General features: G+C 41.1%; 2 protein-coding genes across 2 annotated transcripts in view; both read left to right on the top strand.

Annotated features, from left to right (window-relative positions):
- Positions 1 to 19,728, top strand: part of LOC122907372 (cytospin-B-like) — a 305,144-nt gene that overhangs the window by 187,038 nt on the left and 98,378 nt on the right. The window contains 1 exon segment of the mRNA XM_044250261.1: positions 14,427 to 14,562. Coding sequence (XP_044106196.1) covers positions 14,427 to 14,562 — 136 coding nt within the window.
- Positions 10,696 to 19,728, top strand: part of LOC122907367 (cytospin-B-like) — a 699,233-nt gene continuing 690,200 nt past the window's right edge. Inside the window, 1 exon segment of the mRNA XM_044250258.1 lies at positions 10,696 to 10,912. The gene's annotated coding sequence lies outside the window, so the exon portion shown is untranslated.

Here is a 19,728-nt window from a genome sequence, read left to right as displayed (position 1 = left end):
CCCAGTCAAACTAATGACCCTCCCCTTCTGAATTAAACTCGTCCAAGATATCCTTTTTTTTTTTTTTTTACGATTTTATTTATTTGACGGGGTTGGGGGAGAGAACACAAGCAGGGGGAGTGGGAGAGGGAGAAGCAGGCTTCCCGCTGAGCAGGGAGCCAGATGTTATGGGGGACTCCATCCCAGGACCCTGGGATCATGACTTGAGCTGAAGGCAGACACCTAACAACTGAGCCACCTGGCTTGACCAAGATCTTCTTAAACATAAATGCTTTTTTTTGGAAGGTTCAACAGGAAGCCAGTTAGAGTTACATAAATCAATTGCTCAGAGATACCTAGGGCCACATGGCCTCAGGCAGGTTCTTTTTTTTTTAAGATTTTTTTTGTTTATTTGACTGACAGATCACAAGTAGTCAGAGAGGCAGGCAGAGAGAGAGGAAGGAAAGCAGGCTCCCTGCTGAGCAGAGAGCCCTATGCGGGGCTCCATCCCAGGACCACAACCTGAGCTGAAGGCAGAGACTTTAACCCACTGAGTCCACCCAGGCACCCCAGGTTCTGTCTTTATAGTTCCACTGGGAGACCCAGGTCGGCAACAAAGAATATATGATTTGGCAATCCCTGATTTGGTGGCTGCCTGAGCAGGGCCTTAGTAAAGACATCCGGGGACTGGTGGGGAGCATGGTGGAAGGATCTTGGGGTTCAAATGGGAGGTGGGAGACTATGAGTCTGGCAGGGGAGGGAAAGGACCTGAGACTGGGGAGCACACTAGGCCAGAGGGAGTGTGGTAGTGGGACAACCAGAAGAAGAACAGAGGTCTGAGAGGCGTTGTTCAGATTCAGAATCCTGGTGGCAGCAGCATCGCTGATGGGCATATCCCCAAGTGTGATGGGAATTGTGAGGGACTGAAGCTTGAGTCATTGTTCGAACTCTCTGGGGCTCCTGTTCTTTCCCAAAATTAGTTTCACATCTGCTTGGAAACCAAAAGAGTCGCTGCTTTCCTATTCCTGGCTAATTAAACAAATTCAAACATATGCACAGCCTCACTCAGCATTCTCACTCCGCTGGGGAGGGAAGTGTGGGCGGCAGGTGTGCTACACCATGCAGAAGGTGGTCAGTGTGGGGGTGGGGCAGGGGCGGCGGAGGACAGCAGGGAGGGTCCATCTCTAGAGCCAGACATACCTCTTGGCTGCCAGACCTCTCAGGATTCAGGCGTGTGAATTAATCAGGCACTGCAGGGGGGCCTTTTCAAAAGAAAATGTATCAGCGTATGGTAACTTGTAAGCCAAGAAACTTCTTGTCCCCAGTCATGCGTTTGCAGAAAGAGCCTCCCCTTCATGTTTCTTGGGGGACCGTGTGATGAACCTCGCTGCTTAGCTCAGAAGGCCAACTTCCCTAACCACGACTTGCCCAGTATGCTGTGCCTCCCTCTGTAATTACTTCTCTCTGTGTAATTTCTCACAGTGAAATGTTATGCTTTAAAACTAAATTAAAAAGTCATCGAGAGAGATGGTTAGGTTAACATAGAAGTCAAGTTCCTGTTAAAATGAGTAGTTTACGGTCAGGCTTGATAGATATTTACAAAGAAGGCGACGTATTTCTATACTACGTGCATGTGTCAAGTTCCAGATTGTATTTAGTTAGTAGATTAACATATTCCTTACGACCTACTGAAATTATCATATAAACAATTTATATTTATAATCCTTTTGCGCTAATGAAGACTGGATCTCTTGCTGACTGGATGAAGCTTAGAGACCCATGAAGATAAGATCTTCACCATTTTCACTCCTGGGCGTGTGTCCTTTCGTGCTGCCTCATAACAGATTCTCTTGGGTCCAAGAGTCCTAAGGATCTGACTGTGATGGTCTTTGTAAACATTTGACACACATGTCTTTGCAACCCATTCAGAGTCACTTTCATCTTTTGGCTTTGTCCTAGTTATTTTTAGAGCTGATAAATTCATTTTGCAAGAGCAAAACAGAGCATTTTTAGGCTTCCATTTTTGGCTAAGGTTTAGGGAATTCTGTTCTTTGGAGAACTGGCGGGTTTCCCACTGAGGCACACAGGAGCTCAGCCCGCACAGAGGTTTCCTTCAGCACTGGTCTGGATTCATCCATCCAGCTCTTGGATCTAGACCACCCTGACACGGCCCAGCCTCCATGCAGATGAGCAACCGGACATGCCACTGCAGGCCAGTCTTACCCTGTTCTAGACCATCCAAGAGTAGAGATTTCGTGGCCCCTGCAAAGGATGTCTCATCCAGGCTTTAATTATTTCTGCAATTAAGAAAGTCTTCCTTGGGTCAAATGAACTTACTTTCTGCAGTATAAGCCATCAGTATTGAGAGTCTGATGCTCTCATGATAGATAATTGCTCTTATGCTTAAACAGTATTTTTTTCAGATTTTATTTATTTATTTGACAGACAGAGATCACAAGTAGGCAGAGAGAGGAGAGAGGAGGAATCAGGCTCCGTGCTGAGCAGGGAGCCCGATGTGGGGCTTGATCCCAGGACCCTGGGATCATGACCCGAGCCGAAAGCAGAGGCTTTAACCCACTGAGCCACCCAGGTGCCCCTTAAACAGTATTTTTTAAATTGTAAAACTCCTACATATTCATCGCAATTAGTGGAGAAGACTCTTTAAAGCATAAGGGAAGTTAACACTACCAACTAGAGATAACTGTCTCTTTTTTAGTAATTTATTTTATCTTTTGAATTTTATTTTATTGTGGTAAGAACACTTAACCTGAGCTCTTAGCAAATTTTTAAGTGTACAATAATATATTATTGTTGGCTATAGGTCCACTATTGGATAGCAGATCTCTAGAATTTATTCATCTTGCTTGGCTAAAACTTGATGCTCATTGATTAGTAAATCCCCATGTGCCCTTTCCCCCAGTCCCTGGCAACCACCATTCCACTCTTTGATTTTATGAATTGGATGATTTTAGATACCTCGTGTAAGTGGGATCATGCAGTTTTTGGCTTTCTGTGACTCCTTGATTTCACTCAGCAGCATGCTGTCAAGGTTCAGCCAGGTTCTTAAATATTGCAGACTCGTCTTCTTTTTCAAAGCTGAGTGGTATTTCATTGTCTGCATATATCACATCTTTACCCCTTCCTCCGACAGTGGACATTCAGGTTGTTTCCATATCCTCACTCTTACTCATAGTGCCACAGTAAACACAGGAGAGATTCTGGTTTCATTTCTTTTGGATAAATACCCAGAAGTGGGATTGCTGGATCATGAGGCCATTCTACTTTTAATTTTTTGAGGACCCTTGGTACTATACACTGTTCCACAGCGGCTGCACCATTTTGTATTCTCACCAGTAATGTACAAGAGTTCCAACTGCTCCACATCCTCAACAACGCTGTCTTTCAGTTTGTTTTGTTTTGTTTTTTTTTTTATGATAGTTATCCCAGCAGGTGTGAGGTGATACCTCACCGTGACTTTGATCTGCATTTCCCTGACGATTAGTGATGTTGATCCTTTTTTCACATAATCTGTTGGCTATTCGTATGTCTTTGAAGAAATGTCTGTTCAAGTCCTTAGCCCATCTTTTATCAAGTATTCGGGGGGGTTGTTTTGTTTTTTTACTATTGAATTGTCAGAGTTCGTTGTATATTTTGGAGATTAACCCCTTATCAGATTTATGTTCTGCAGATATTTTCTCGCATTCTGTAGGTTGCTTTTTTACTTTGTTGATTGTTTTTCCTCTGTGGGCAGAAGCCTTTTTAGTTTGGTAGGATTCTGCTGGTTTATTTTTGTTTTTGTTGCCTGTGGTTTTGGTGTTATATGGATGAAATTATTACCAAGACCAATGTCACAAAGGTTTTTCCCTGTTTTTTTTTTTCCTAGGGGTGTTAGAGTTTGGGGTCTTATGTTTCAGTCTTTAATCCATTTTGAGTTGATTTGATGTATGGTAAAGTGTCCAATCTCATTGGCTTTGTCCTATGATGTCGATACCTAGTTTTCCCAACACCATTTGTTGAAGAAACTATCCTTTCCCCATTTAGATTTATTGTAAACCCTATCAAAATCCCAGTGGTATTTTTTGTAGAAATTAAAAAAAAAATCTAAAGTTCATATAGAACCACAAAGAAAACAGGAATAGCCAAATCAGTCCTGAGAAAGAAGAACAAAGATAGGGCATCTTATTTCCCGCTCATGTTCTATAAATAAATAAATAATATTAAAATAAAATAAAATAAAATAAACTACAAATCTATGGTAATTAAAATAGTATGGTACTGGCATAAAGACCGACATATAAACCAATAGAATAAGACATAAATCCATGCCTCCATGGCCAACTGATCTTCAACAAGGGTGCCATGAATAGCCATTTTTAATATATAAAGTTTCTTTAAGTCTCTTTTTCTTTTACTCCAGTGAATATGGCCTCCTACTATACACACCATTTATAGTCTATTTTCCCCTAGGTTATCATTATTCTGTATCATCAGATATTTTACAGTATTACTTTAGAAATTGAGGTATAATTCACTTACTATAAAATTCACCTTTTCAAGTATAGGTACAGTGGTTTTCTTGTATTTCACAAACTTGCACAACAGTCACCATTATCAAATTCCAGAACCTCTTGTCACCCCACCACCTCCTCCAAAATCCTGGAACTGTTAGCAGTCACTCTCCCTTTGTGCCCCCCCTTCATCCCATGGAAACCACTAATCTACTTTCTGTGTTTAGGGATTTGCCTATTCTGGAAATTTCATATGAATGTACTGATACAGTATGTGGCTTTTTGTGTCTGGCTTTTTTCACTCAATATAAAATTTTCAAGATTCATCTACGTTGTAGCACGGATGAACATTTCTTTCTTTTTTTTTTTTTTACTTTATTCCTTTTTACTGATAATAATATCCCGTTGTATAGATATACATTGTGTTTATCCATTTATCAGTTGATCGATTTGGGTTTTTTTTTTCCCCCTACCATTTGCCCATCACAAATAGTGCTGTTATGAATATTTGTGTACCGATTTCTGTTTGAATTCTTATTTTCAGTTTTTTAGGGGCAAGGAGTAGAATTGTAGGCCATAATGGTAACTCTGTGCTTAACTTTTTGAGGGACTGCCAAACTGTTTTTTCACAGTAGTCACAGCATTTTACAGTCCCACAAACAATGGATGAGGGTTCTGATTTCCCATAACCTTGGCAATGCTTGTTATTATCTATTTGGCGGTACCCATTACTGGTAGGTGTGAAGTGGTATCTCATTGTGGCTTTGATTTGCCTAGCTCTAATGCCTAAGAACATTTTTTATGTGCTTATCAGCCATTTGTATATTTTTTAAAAAGATTTTATTTATTTATTTGACAGAGATCACAAGCAGGCAGAGAGGAAGGCAGAGAGAGAGAGGAGGAGGAAGCAGGCTCCCCGCTGAGCAGAGAGCCCCATGCGGGGCTTGATCCCAGGACACTGGGATCATGACCTGAGCTGAAGGCAGAGGCTTTAACCACTGAGCCACCCAGGCGCCCTGGCCATTTGTATATTTTATGTTCTCTTTGGAGATGTATGTATTTGAATCCTTTGCCCATTCGTTAGTTGAGTTACTTGCCGCTTTATTATTGAGTTGTAAGGGTTCTTTACATGTTCTGGAGAACAGACCCATATATCAGATATATGACTTACAAATATTTTCTTCTATTATATATGGGTCATCTTTTCACTGCCTTTTGCAGCACAAGAGTTTTTAATCTTTAGGAAGGCTAATTTACATAATTTTTTGTTTGTTACTTGTGTTTAAGATCTCTATGAAAACATTACAAATCCAAGGTCATGAAGTTTTACACTTAAACTTTTCTTCTAAGATGTTTTCAGCTGTTACATCTTTGAGGTAATTTTGTATATAATATGAAATAGTCTAGTTTCATTCTTTTGAATATGAATATCCAGCTGGCCAGCACCATTTGTTGGAAAGACTGCTCCTACCCCATTGAATGGTCTTGGCTCTCATGTCAAAGATCACCTTCCCTAAAAGTATGGGTTCATTTCTGGACTCTCAGTTCTATTTTACAGATCTACATATGTCTGTCCTTGTGTCAGTACCAAACAGGGTTGATTGCTATAGCTTTGTAGTAAGTTTTAGAACACCCAGTGCTTTGGGGCTCCTGGGTGGCTCAGTTGTTAACAATCTGCCTTCGACTCAGGTCATTGTCCGGGGGTCCTAGGATCAGGCCCCGTATCAGGCTCCCTGCTGGGCGGGAAACCTGCTTCTCCCTCTCCCACTCCTCCTGCTTGTGTTCCCTCTCTCGCTGTGTCTCTTGCTGTCAAATAAATAAATAAACCTTTTTAAAAAAGTAATAAAGATTTAGAACACACAGTGCTCCATGCAATCTGTGTCTTTGTATTAAGTTTTAAAATTGGGAAGTGAGAGTCTTTCAGCTTTGTTCTTCTTTTCAAGATTGTTTTGATTATTCTGAGTCCCTTGCATTTCCATATGAGCTATAGAATTAGCTTGTCCATTTTTGTAAAAAGAGAAACTGGAATTTTGATAGGGATTGTGTTGAATCTGTAGATCAATTTGAGGAATATTGTCCTCTTAAGTCTTACAATACATGAACACAAGAGTCCATTTAAGACTTCTTTAACATTTTTCAATGTTGTATAGTTTTTTATGTACAACTCTGCACATAATTTGTTAAATATATTACTAAGTATGCCTTCCCTTTTGGTGTCATTGTGAATAGAATTGCTTTGTTATTATTTTGGATTGTTCATTGCAAGTATGTAGAATTGAAAATTATTTTTATATAATGACCTTGTATCCTACAACCTTGCTGAATAAGTTTATTAGCTCTGTTTTGTTACAGATTTTTTGAGATGTTCTACATAGAAGAGCATTAGATAATAGAGATCGTTATACTTTTCTTACCCATCTGGATGCCTTTCTTTTTATTGCTTTATTTCCTTGGCTAAAGACTCCAATACAATGTTGACCAGAAGTGGCAAGAGCAGAGACATCTCTATCTTGCTTCTGATGTCAGAGGAAAACTTTCTGATTTTCACCCTTAAGTGTGGTGTTTATTGTTGGCCTTTATCAGGTTGAGGAATTTCCTTTTTATTCCTGGTTTATGGAATATTTTTATTATGGAAGGGCATTGGATTTTGTCAAATGCTTTTTCTGCCTCTATTGGAAAAATCCTGTGGTTTTGTCCTTCATTCTATCAATATGGTGTATTATGTTGATTGGTTGTCATATGTTGGACCAACCTTGAATTCCTGGGGTAAATCCCACTTGGTCCTGGTATATAATCCCTTAGATATGTTGCTAAATTTGGTTTGTTGGTGCTTTGTTAAGGATTTTTACATCTGTGTCATAGGGAATATTGATATAGTATCACTTTTAATGGCTGCATGGTGTTTAATTACATGGATAAACCATAATGTAACCAATTAGACTTTCAATTCTTTCCTTTGTTGTCATTGTTACAATCGAGGATCAGTTTATAACTCCTGCACATACAGTTTTGCATTCATCCATGATTATTGTCATAGGATACGTTCCTACAAATGGAATAACTGAACCAGAGGTGCAGAGATGTTTGTCTCATTTTGTCATTGGCATCTTTGTTTTATTTATAGGATTTTCGTTATTCGCGGAGGCTTTTTATTTTCAAAGTCAAATCTGTCTTTTTTTATGTATTCTGCCTTTGTGTGTGGGCTCAGAGAGGCCTTGCTCACCTTGTTCAGATATACAATCTCCTCTCTTTCCTTCTAGTTCTTTTTTTTAAAGATTGATTTATTTATTCGACACAGAGAGAGAGGGAGAACACAAGCAGGGGGAGTTGGAGGACAAGAAGGCTTCCCATTGAGCAGGGAGCGCAATGCGGGGCTCGATCCCAGAATCTGGAGATCATGACCTGAGCTAAAGGCAGACGCTTAATGACTGAACCACCTCTTTCCTTCTAGTTCTGATAATGCTTCTTCTTTTTTTTTTTTCTCCACTTAAATTTTTATTCTATCAGAAATCATTTGGATACATAGTATGAGGTAAAAGTCTTTTTTCTCTCTCTCTCTAAATGTTTAGCCAATTTTCCCAATGCCATTTTTAAAAACAATCCATTTTTTTAATCCTCAGATTAGTAATGCTATCTTTATCTTAATTCTTATTTTGGGATTTGTCGTGATCCATTTACGATGTTTCTATTCCTGAACCACAACACTGCAATTATTTTACTTCTCTGGTCTCTTTTAATATTTGGCAGTACAAGTCTCTTTTCATATTTTTTTCAACAATTTTCTTCTACAGAGAAGAATAAATTATTCTATATCTTCTATAGGGAAGAATTACTCTACCAGGTACATTTTAGGATAGTTTTATAAGGCATCATTTTCATAACTCTTAATCGTGTTAGAATTTTTATTGGAATTATAATACATTTATATAACTATTTTGTGCAGAATCAATATCATGGTATGTTGGTATGTTTTTTTCATTCAGTCCTCTATTCTGTTACTCAGTAAAATGTTATCGATTTGGGGGTGGGGGGTGTGATTGCAATTTTCTTACCAGATTTATTCATAGATATTCTATACATATTTTCACTCATAAGCAGAACTTGTTTAGCATACAATAACTTATTTAGATGTATTGTGTTATTATACAATTTAGTAATTTTTTATTAATTTTTAGAAAATCTAGAGAATACAGTGTGAATTTAAAAAAGAAATGACACACAATAGCCACCCTGAACACTTTGTGTATGTCCTTCTGGTAATAGATTTATGGTCTGATTGGTAAGATGCAATCACATGAAAGCCTTATGCCAGAGGTGTCTGGGTGGCTCAGTGGGTTAAGCCTCTTCCTTTGGCTCAGGTCATGATCCCAGGGTCCTGGGATCGAGCCCCACATTGGGCTCTCTGCTCAGTGGGGAGCCTGTCCCCACCATCTCTCTGCCTACTTGTGATCTCTGTCTGTCAAATAAATAAATAAAATCTTAAAAAAGAAAGAAAGAAAGAAAGAAAGACAGACAGGCAGGCTTAAGCCAGCGCACTAGCCTGTATTTTTTTTTTTGCCAGTCCAGCATTTTTTTTTTGCTTTTGGGAACTGCTGTTCTTACAACTAGTGGGGCTGTCAGTCACCCAGGTCCCTCTCCCTTACCATGGGGCTGGAGAGGGTCTCACTCTGAGGTTCTTCTCTGAGGAGTGCCTGTCTTCTGAGGTCTTGAATGCCCTAGACTTCTAATCATGCAGTGCTGCCGGAAAAGGCTTTCCCATCCCAAGGGCACCATGTTTGAATGCATTGAACTTGGGGAAACAGAGCTGAAAGGTGATGAAAACAGGTTCCTGATGACTTTGGAACCTCCCGGTCTCCTGGCTGAAAGCCAGCTCAAATGCATCCTTAGACTATCCAGTTAGTCAAGCCAATAAATTTGTTCTTTTGCTTAAGCTAGTGGTGGGGTTAGGGTGGGGGAGAGATGACACCCAGGTGAGTTAGGTCCCCTTATTCCCCTGCCCCTGCCCCGCCCTGGGAAGATGGATATTCTCCAGTGAGAGCAGGTCCCATGCATTGTCCCCTGCTTTCTTCAAGAGGGAAGGCCACCAAAGGCAGAGGCGTTTGCCCGGGTGGCATGGGGCCACGTTTGTAAGAACAGTGCCCACAGGGGAAGGCCAGCTCTTAACTGCATGGCCACAGCCCCTTACTGTGATCTGTTGTTAGAAAGGCAAAGTCTGGGGCGCTTGGGTGGCTCAGTGGGTTGAAGCCTCTGCCTTCGGCTCGGGTCATGATCCCAGGGTCCTGGGATTGAGCCCTGCGTCGGGCTCTCTGCTCCGTGGCGAGTCTGCTTCCTCCTCTCTCTGCCAGCCTCTCTGCCTCCTTGTGATCTCTGTCTGTCAAATAAACAAACAAAATCTTAAAAAAAAAAAGGCAAAGTCTGCATATGAGGTGGGACTCAGTGTCTGCAGACTCATGCTGTCTCCTAAGTAAAGGCTCCGTGCCGTGTAAGAGCTACTTGGCTAAATCTCACCCTTATTATCCAGTATAATCGCAATAAACCTCCACCTCGTGGCAGTGACTAAGCTCAGCCCCGATGACTACAGTTCTTGCTGAGGGCAGATAGGACCCATGTTGCTTGTTTACCTTCACGAATTCCTTCCCTGTTTTTACAGGCAGGGCTCATCGTCACTGGGGCGTGCAGACCATCCAAAGTAGCAGGACACGTGGACCTCAGGTTTTGGGAGGGTGTGCGTAATTCTGGAATTCTCTGAATTCAAAACTAGGTATGAAAATATTTAGAATGAAAAAAAGGGAATTTCAGCCAACAACCAGAGGCTTGGAGGTTTAGGTGCTTCATCTCTGAGAACGTTTTCACTCAGCTCACAAGAACTGCCTGCTTTGAAAGGTTTCCTGAGCTAGCCTGACTTCCCCATCCCACCTAGAACATGCTACAGCCCACAGGTTATGGCAAGTGAGGGGCCCTGAGGCAAACACACCTTTGAAGACAGACTAGCTTTTTATTTTTCTTTTCTTTTTTTTTCCCTTCTGTTTGATATCTCAGGTTTGAAAGAGCAACATGCTAGTCAGCCCATGTTTTTAAATCCTTGTGTTTTAGAGAGGTACAAATTAAGTATTCAGGAACCGGTAGGAGAGAAGTGATTTTGCTGTGTGTGTGTGTGTGTGTGTGTGTGAGAGAGAGAGAGAGAGAGAGAGAGAGGGAGGGAGGGGGAGAGGGAGAGGGAGCAGGGAGGGGTGGGGTGGGGGGAGGCTGTCAGAAGCCTTGGAGCCCGCCTGCCTCCTGAGTGAAGCTTTGCTCAGATGCTCACTGCCTGGGCCCCTTGAGTGTGGTTTTCCTCCCCGGCCAGCACCAAACCCCAGAATAGTGCGGCTGACTTGCTGATTGAGGTCAGCAGCTCCCCGGAGGCACGAGAAGCCAGAGCCTTTGCAGTAAGTACATAGTTGGTTATTATTTAAGATGGGGATGGAAAATCTTAGAAGTATCCTCTCTCTGGGGGAAGAGGTTCTTCTGCTTTAGGTATAATGTCTAATATACTGAGTGAACCCTGATATGACTAAGGCCTGATTAACACATTTTTGTGTATGTGATTCATGGACTAGATCATTGAATGCTACATTCATGCTTTTGGGGGGCTAAAAATGAATTTGAAACTCGTCTTCTTGATATCTTGAAAAAATAGTCTTTTTTTCCCTGCCTGTTACTTTTTCCATCTTGCACAGTAAGGATCATTAATGCTGACTTTAATATATAGAGTCTGGGAGAAAAGAAATCCTCCCTGTGGGTACTAATTACTAGTGCTATGGAGATCTGTTTTCACAACCAAAGTGAATAGGGCTGCTTCTGTGCATTCTTTTCAGCAAGTGTGGGACAGAGAACCACCCACTTGTCTGGTTCTTAGGCCCCCAGAAAGTTCTAGAGCCCTCTGCCCTTGAAGGTGAGCACTGTGGAGTGCGCCCTCCCATCTTGCAGAGGGCCTGATAATGTCCCAGAGCTTAATATCTGGGCCAAACATTGTGCTCATGAGGCCTAGATGGCAGAACTTCAAAGATGTGACAAAGATAGAGGCTTTTCTAGGAAGTTACTTATTATACGGTTTCTGTTTAGACAGTATTTTGCACTAACCCTCCCCTAGCCCCCAGCCCCGTCCTCACCCCAGCCAAAGGCACAGGCTACTTTGAAATGTCTCTTCACCATTCTGTTTTTCTGGAAATGAAGTTTTTTGGGTTTTTTTGGATTTGTTTTTGTTTTTTCCTTTTTCCTCTGTCTTATTAGGATAAAATATTTAGCTCAGTAATGAAGGAAGTTGATGTTTTAAGTTTACTCAAACAATGTGATTTTCCTCACCTTGTTAGACTGCAAAAGGAAAAAAAAGACACACACATTCCCTGTTTCTGCTACAGGACTCACTAATATGGCTCCATTTTGAGGAGTAGGGAATTTGGGTAAATTGGAAGGGGAGGTGAACCATGAGAGACTATGGACTCTGAAAAACAGTCTGAGGGGTGTGAAGTGGCGGGGGGGTGGGAGGTTGGGGTACCAGGTGGTGAGTATTATAGAGGGCACGGCTTGCATGGAGCACTGGGTGTGGTGAAAAAATAATGAATACTGTTTTTCTGAAAATAAATAAATTGGAAAAAAATATATAAAAACAAAAACAAAAACAAACGATGAGCCTAAAGCCATACAGTAAAGATGGCAGAGACTGAAAGTTGAAATGCTCTGTTATTTCCAATAAACAACCATCAGACCAAAATAAATAAATAAATAAATAAATAAAATAAAATGGCCAATTTTATGTTAGGTATAGTTTACCACAATAAAAAAATTTCTAAAAGAACAATGAGGGGAAAAGGAAAAAAGCAGACTAGCATTTTCAAGGGAACCAGGGCTTTACCCAAATTACAACCCACCCCTCATTTTCCTTTTCTTTTTTGTTGAGGCCAAACATACTTACAACAAAGTATGTGGAGCTGGTTAATCTCGGTCTTAACTGTACAGCTCACTGAATTTTTTTTACATGTGTTTATATCTGTATAACCACCACCAAGGCAAGTATAGAATATTCCAGGGGCGCCTGGGAGTCTCAGTCGGTTGAGACTGAGACTTGATTTCAGCTCAGGTCAGGATCTCAAGGTCATGAGGTCAAGCCCCTCATCAGGCTCTGGGCTCATTGGGGACTCTGCTTGAGATCCTCTCTCTCTCCCTCTCCCCCTTCCCCTTCTTCTGATCTTGCCCCCCAAATAAATAAATAAATCTAAAAAAGAAAAGAAAAGAAAGAAAAAGAAAAGACAGAAAAAGAACATTCTGCACCCCTGGAGGGTTCCTTCTAGTCAGTAACTCCTCCAGAGGTAAACAGTATTTTGACTTCTATCACCGTCATTTGGTTTTACCCAAATATGGTTATACTCTTTTGTGTCTAGTTTCTTTGACTTAGCATGCCTGTGGGATCCATGCATTTATTAGTGTATCAGTATTTCTCCTCCTCCTCCTTCTTCTTCTTTTACTGTGTAATTTCCATTGTATGCTAAATCATTATTTAATTTGCCCCTTCTGTTGACTGTCATTTGGGTTGTTCTGTTGGGGCTGTTGTAAATCAAGCTGCTGTGAATGTCCCTTTGATGAACTTACATACTCATTTCTCTTGAATACAGAATTAGGAGTGGGCTGGCTGAATCACAGGGTGCAGATATTCCATTTAGTAGATCCTGACAGTTTTACAAAGCATCTTACCAGTTCATACTTCTGCCAGCAGAGAGTTCCAGGTGCTTCCCAACCTCACCAACACTTGGTTTCATTTTGTTTTGTTTTGTTTTCTCCTTCAAGCCATTCTGGGGTGTGTGGAGTAATACCCCAAAATCTAAACAATGCAAAAGTGGAAATTTGTGTTTGTGTGCAAATATATAAACACCCAATCGTCAGTAAATGACCCTGAAGTTAGTGCCGCAGTGCGGGGCCGGACTTTGGTCTGTCAGCCCGAGTGGTGGGCAGTCTCCATGGACTTGAGGGCATTTTCATGCCTTTTCTTCAGATGTCAGATCAATTCAGAATGGTTCCAGGCATCTGCCTGGCTCCAGCCTTTTAGTACTAGTCCTCTTCAGAAATACTCTTCCCAGAAGACTTACCATGATTGCAAAAATGTATTTGCAGTGTTTCTCATGAACCGTGAATGTCATTTACCTGGGCCAGAACTGTGAGCTCGTTGAGGGGCTCCCAACTCTTAGTCTTTAATTCCTTTCAACAAGCATTTGTTACGCTGCTTCCAGGACAGGAAGGAAAGCAGAAAAGGAGCAGAGAGATTCTCCTTTCTCTCTGTCCTCCATTAGCAGTGTTCTTCTGGCCTCCAGAAGGTACCTCTCGTCCCTCTGAACATGTTGTCTGTGTGAGATCTTATACAGAGTGCATGGTGTAGAGCATATGGTATCATCCCTCTCCTTCCTCCGTATACATATGTGCGTGTATATCTATCTATGTATGTATACATATATACACATATATACATGTCCAGAATTGAGAAATATATTTTTAAGCTGTTTTTTCTTGCCCTTTAATTTTTTGTGCATTACCCTCACCTTGCTTTTTGTGCATCTCACAGTTCTTTCTTCATAGGCTCCCATCTTTAAAAAAAAAAAACAAAAAAACAACCAAAACAGAAAAGCAGCTTTAAAAAAAAAACCTCATTATTTGAAATGTGACAAGATGCGTAATATTCATATGCATAATATTTATATATAATATTCTTTGAAACATAGTGGAAGATCATATTGTAAATGATAGACGCAGGTTTATTTGGTTTGCATTTTTCTGCCGCACACGGTCGTGCTCTGACAAGTGCCTTTACTGCGTCTCAACCACTGGGCAGGTGGTACTGCTTGGTGCTTTCTTGGCTTATAGCACTCCTTACTGACAGTATACGTTCTCCTCCTCTGTCCTTCTGTCTCTTAGCTCAAGAGGGCCAGTAGCGAGGACATGCTCAACAAACCGGGAAGTACCGCCGCTTCCGGGGTGGTTCGACTGAAAAAGACTTCAACAGCTGGAGCCATCTCTGAGCTTGCAGAGAGCCGCCTGCGGAGCAACCCAGGTAGGGAGGACCCAGGTGGGAAGGAGCCAGGCAGGAGGGACCCCCAGTGGGAGGGACCTAAGCAGGCCATTCATCTTGGTGATATGAAAACCCTTTCATGATTCCTGCGTCCCTCCCCTCATCAGACGTGTATTACTGGCCACGTATGTGTGAGAGAGGGGTGCCCGTTCTGAGGTTGTCGTGGTGACAGGTGCGTTGGAGGGAATGAACCCTGTAGAACTCTCGCAGACGTGGGCGTTCGACATCCTTCCTGGATCCTCTGGAAACCTGGAAAACCCTGTGAATCACTTAGGCTGTGGTGGCCACCGGAACCGCGAGCTTTCCGTTTCACTGGTTTTCTGAGAATCAGAAAGAAGGGTTTTTAGCCATTGTGTCTGAGTTCAGAGCATGGGAAGCATCGGGAATGTATTTAATTTTCTTTGGGCGCAGGTACGTAAGAGAGCTAAGATTTCCATGGTCTGGCTGTTACAGTGCACATCTCCGTGCAAAATTGTCTAAATTGGGAAAATAGCTGAAATACATCATTATTAATTTATAATGGAAGTGAATAGTAGTATACTTACAATTTTTGAATTCTGCATAAAATACCACAATGCAGATTAGCTTTCAAAGGTGTATTTTAATTTACTCAGTTTTCCAAAAAGTTGACTCTATGAAAAGTATATGTGACTTTTTTTTTTAATGTAAAGGCCTCATATTTCTATACAATGGTTGTACTATTTTAAGGACTGGTTTCATACTGAATACAGACATTTGGTTTTAAATATACAACAAATGAAAGTACAGCTTGTTTTTATCACGCCAGCCTAAACGTTAATTCCAAAAGTTAACAGGGCACCACACACAAAAAAATGACAGAATACTCTCACTCTCAAATATTGATGTAAAAATGTGGGATCGAAATATTAACAAGTAGAATTCTATAAGAAATTAAAAGAATAATAGTGTAGATTGCAACCAAGTGGATTTATGGTCTCCAAGAGTACGTTATATTTGGGCATTTAGGAATATAATCTATTTTACAACATTACTAGACCAAAGGAGAGCCATTGGTCATCTCCAGAGATGGAAGACATGTTTGGCAAAATTAGCAATCCTTCTGATTTAAAAACAAACTTTTGGTATACTATAAATGTAGGGATCCTTCTCTAGTGGGATTAAGACACATGTATCTCAAGCCACAGCCAGAACTGTCCTCAAGGGTGAAATCCTGGAAGTATTCCCATTAAAGTCAAGAATGATTCAAGATTGCCTCATTACCACCATCATCCAGATTTTCCTGCAAGTATTAAATCAAGGCAGTGAGCCAGGGGAGCTCTAGCTACAGAAGTACTGGAAATGAGGGAACAAAAGTGATGATTTTCTCCAGAGGATAACATTGTATGCTTAGAGAAATGCTTAGAATTTCCTGAAAATTGTATCATTAGAAAAAACCAGAATGTCCTTCAAATCTATTAGATACAGTAGGAGTTCAACTTGTGGTTAGTTGTAGGATATTGAATATCAATAGCTTGCTTTTTTTTTAAGATTGTATTTATTTATTTGACAGACAGAGATCACAAGTAGGCAGAGAGGCAGGCAGAGAGAGAGGAGGAAGCAGGCTCCTCGCTGAGCAGAGAGCCTGATGCGGGGCTCGATCCCAGGAGCTTGGGATCCGCGGGGCTCGATCCCAGAACCCTGGGATCATTACCTGAGCCGAAGGCAGAGGCTTTAACCCACTGAGCCACCCAGGCGCCCCTATGAATAGCTTTCTTATCAGTGACTGGTTAGAGGAGATAAGTAACACAAGAACCAATCCCATTTATAAAGGAATATAAAAGGTGAAGTACTTAGGAATGAACTTAAATATATTTTTAAAAATCTTAAAACTCTCTGGAAGGACATAAAAGCGTAAATAAGTAGAAGGATATACATGGTGCTTGAATAGGAAGGTGAAATATAATAAAGATTGAATTTCATCAATATTAATTGAATAAGTATAATATCTTAAGTATAATATCTTAAATATAATAACATTATCTTAATTACTCTATGAATTCAGTTTCATCCCAATTAAGGTATCAGTGGGAATTGACTGGGAGTGCAAACACTGGTAAAATGATTCTGAGTTTATCTAAAACAGTGGTTCTCAACTGGGGGCCTTCTGTCCTCCACCCTAACCCAAGGAGCAACTGGCAATGTCTGCAGACATTGTTGTCTAAATTAGGGGGGTGCTACTGACATCTAGTGGGTACAGGTCAGGGATTGCTGATCAACATCCTACAATGCATGGGACAGCCCTCCACAATAAAGAGTTATCCAGCCCAAAATGTTAATAGTGCCTCTGTTGATAAGCCCTGATATAGAAGACAAAATATTCTAGAATAACCAGAAAATTTCTAAAATTTCTTTGTCGAGGGACTAAGTTTAAGCATCTTGGAACTGGAGAATAGATATGCACTTCAGCAGAACAATGGAGAAAGTCCAGATTACACCTAGGGTAGTATAGAGATGGGACAGGATTGGACAAAGTGGCATATTATATCCAGCTAGATAATGCATTGGAAAATAATGACTGATTGGGTCTTTAGGAAAAAATAAAAAAACAAAGCTGGATCGTGATCTTATCCCTCTCCATCAAAATAAATTCCAGGTGGATTAAAGAATTTGATCTTAAAAAGTTCAACCATAAACATGCAAAGAAAAAACTCAGAGTCAGTTTGTAGTCTTGGCCTTAGAAGGGCCTCTCCAAGTAGAAACAAACACAGCAGCCATGTAAGAAAAGATGAAAAAAAATCACAATAAATATAAAAAACTGTTTTATAAAAAGTGGGAGTTAATTTGCAATCCATGTAACAGAAGGCATATTTACACAGAGCCTATATAAATCAATAAGAAAAAGAAAACAATGCAATAGAAAAATGGCTAGTTCACATTAAAAAATAAAGATAGGCACTAGAAAGATGCTCAGTCTCACCTAGAGCAATGTAAAGAAATGTAACAAAACAAGAATTGATGTGCTCTTTCCTCTCACTGATGAGGAAATATGAAAGGCATTTCTGGTGTTATCAAGGGTACAAGGAGCAGGACCCTACCTATAGTTGATATACAAGGGTGGTTTGATAATATCTGTCTACATTTGAAATGCATATAACCTTCCACCAAGTATCTCCTTGGCATTTAATATTACTGATTTACTTGAAAAAAGATGGCAGTAAATATGGACAGTTGAAGCATTATTATAATAGTAAAATACTGGGCACAGGTGTGTATCAGTACAGAACTGATTACATAAGTGATTTTCACCCAATGGAATAGTATGCAGCCATGAAAATGGACACAGTAGGTTTGTATGTACAAATAGGGAAAGATCAAAATACGTTATAAAGTGGGGAAAAGAACATGGTGCTTATGGTATGACCTTGTATGCTTTGATTTTTTTAAAAGTATACATTAATTTAATATTTGAAATCATAACTTTCTTTGTGGAGGGATTAAAAGTGGTTATCTTTGAGGAGTTGCCAGAATTGGGTAGGGGAAAGAGACTTCATACTAGATCTTTCTATACTGTTTGAAATTTTTTAAACATATACATACAATGCTTTAAAAATTAAAAACAGGATATGGGGGACCTGGGTAGCTCAGTGGGTTGAGCTGCTGCCTTCGGCTCAGGTCATGATCTCAGAGTCCTGGGATCGAGCCCCACATCAGGCTCTCTAAACTGTAATGGCCTATTGGGCTGCTAAGGTGCAGTTGTTATTCCTAGAGTCCCCATTCGAATGCAGTACACTCCCTACTTTACTCCAATGAAATTATGTCCTTTGAATTAATACAGTTGAATTTGAAAATTACATTTTGTCACTGGAAACTTACTTTTGAATGTAGGCAGTCCTGAGCAATTTTCTAATCAGCTTTTGGACAGCTGCCGCTCTTGGCATTTGTCCCGTGTCCCCAAATTGCTTCATTCATGGCAAATCCAGACCCATGCATTTGCCTGTGAGCCAGCCGTGGGGCTGCATGGGAATGGTGCCCGTCAGCCAGTGATTCTGGGCTGGAGGGTCTACTACCCCTGCGGGGCCTAGTAGTGCGAGGTGGTCATTCGAATATGGGATCACATTTTTTTGTTTTTACACACATGAGAAACAGGGAAACGAAAGTGCTGGTACGGTAATAGGTGTGGGTTTTTACATCTCAGTACCATGGAGACAAAGATGGGAACGATTTGGTGTATCAGAAATGGCAGCCGCATTGGATGCCAGACTTTACTGGACTTCCATCAGTTCTCTATACGTTGAGTACTAAAGAAAAAGAACTAAAGAAAGGCCAGATGAGTTTGACTTTGTAACTCCCATGCCCACCCAATGCTTCCACAACCAGCATCCTCTCCTGCTGGTTTTCTAGATCAATATTGTCAACCTGTCTGTGTTACAGCCCAGAGACACTCTTCCTTTTCTCCCTCTGGTGCTCTTTGTGTATATCTCATCTTACCCTATAGGAATAGATTTAGAGAAGGGAGTGGTTCCTTGTCTGTGGGCGGCTGCCCTCCCTGCTTACCCAGTGGACAGCTCATCCCAGGGTCCCAGGAAATATGAGCACCCACAAAACTACAAAGGAATCCAGCCACTAGGTGACAGCCTTGTCAAAAGTCCGCTGTGCCCTTCGGCTCTGAGCCTGGGTTTCTGAGCACCCGGGTAACTACCGGACTTGAGAAAACAGCCCTCCTTTTGGTCATTCATTAATTCAGCAGATATTTCTGAGTGCTTTCTATGTGCCCAGCACTGTTCTAGGGAAAAGGACAGAGATGCCTGTGTCCATGGAGTCACATAGACAGGACGTGGAGGAGGTGATGACGTCAGTTGGGTAGAAAGGGGTGACCCATCCAAGAACAGCAAGAGGCTGCTGTGGCTGGAGCCCCATGAGCGAGGACAGCAGTGGGAGGCTGGAGCAGAAAGGCCAAGGAGGAGAAGAGTGACATGATCTGACCTCATTCCGAAGGGAGTCCATGGCTGCTTGCTGAGCGTGGACAGATGGAGTGGGAAGCAGGACCAGAGCTGGCAAGGAGGTGGCCTGCGCTGGGCCGTGGAACTGAGAGCAGCAATTAGCTTGTAGGTGCATTTTGAAGGGTAGAATCAACAGCTCTAAAAGGCCCTGATGGGTTCTTTTTTGTCATTGTTTTAACTGATTTAT

The sequence above is a fragment of the Neovison vison genome, chromosome 5 (genome assembly GCF_020171115.1).
Source record: "Neovison vison isolate M4711 chromosome 5, ASM_NN_V1, whole genome shotgun sequence".
Classification (NCBI taxonomy): Eukaryota; Metazoa; Chordata; class Mammalia; order Carnivora; family Mustelidae; genus Neogale; species Neogale vison.
The sequence above is the reverse complement of the archived record's forward strand: the minus strand, read 5'-3'. Positions and strand labels throughout refer to the sequence as shown.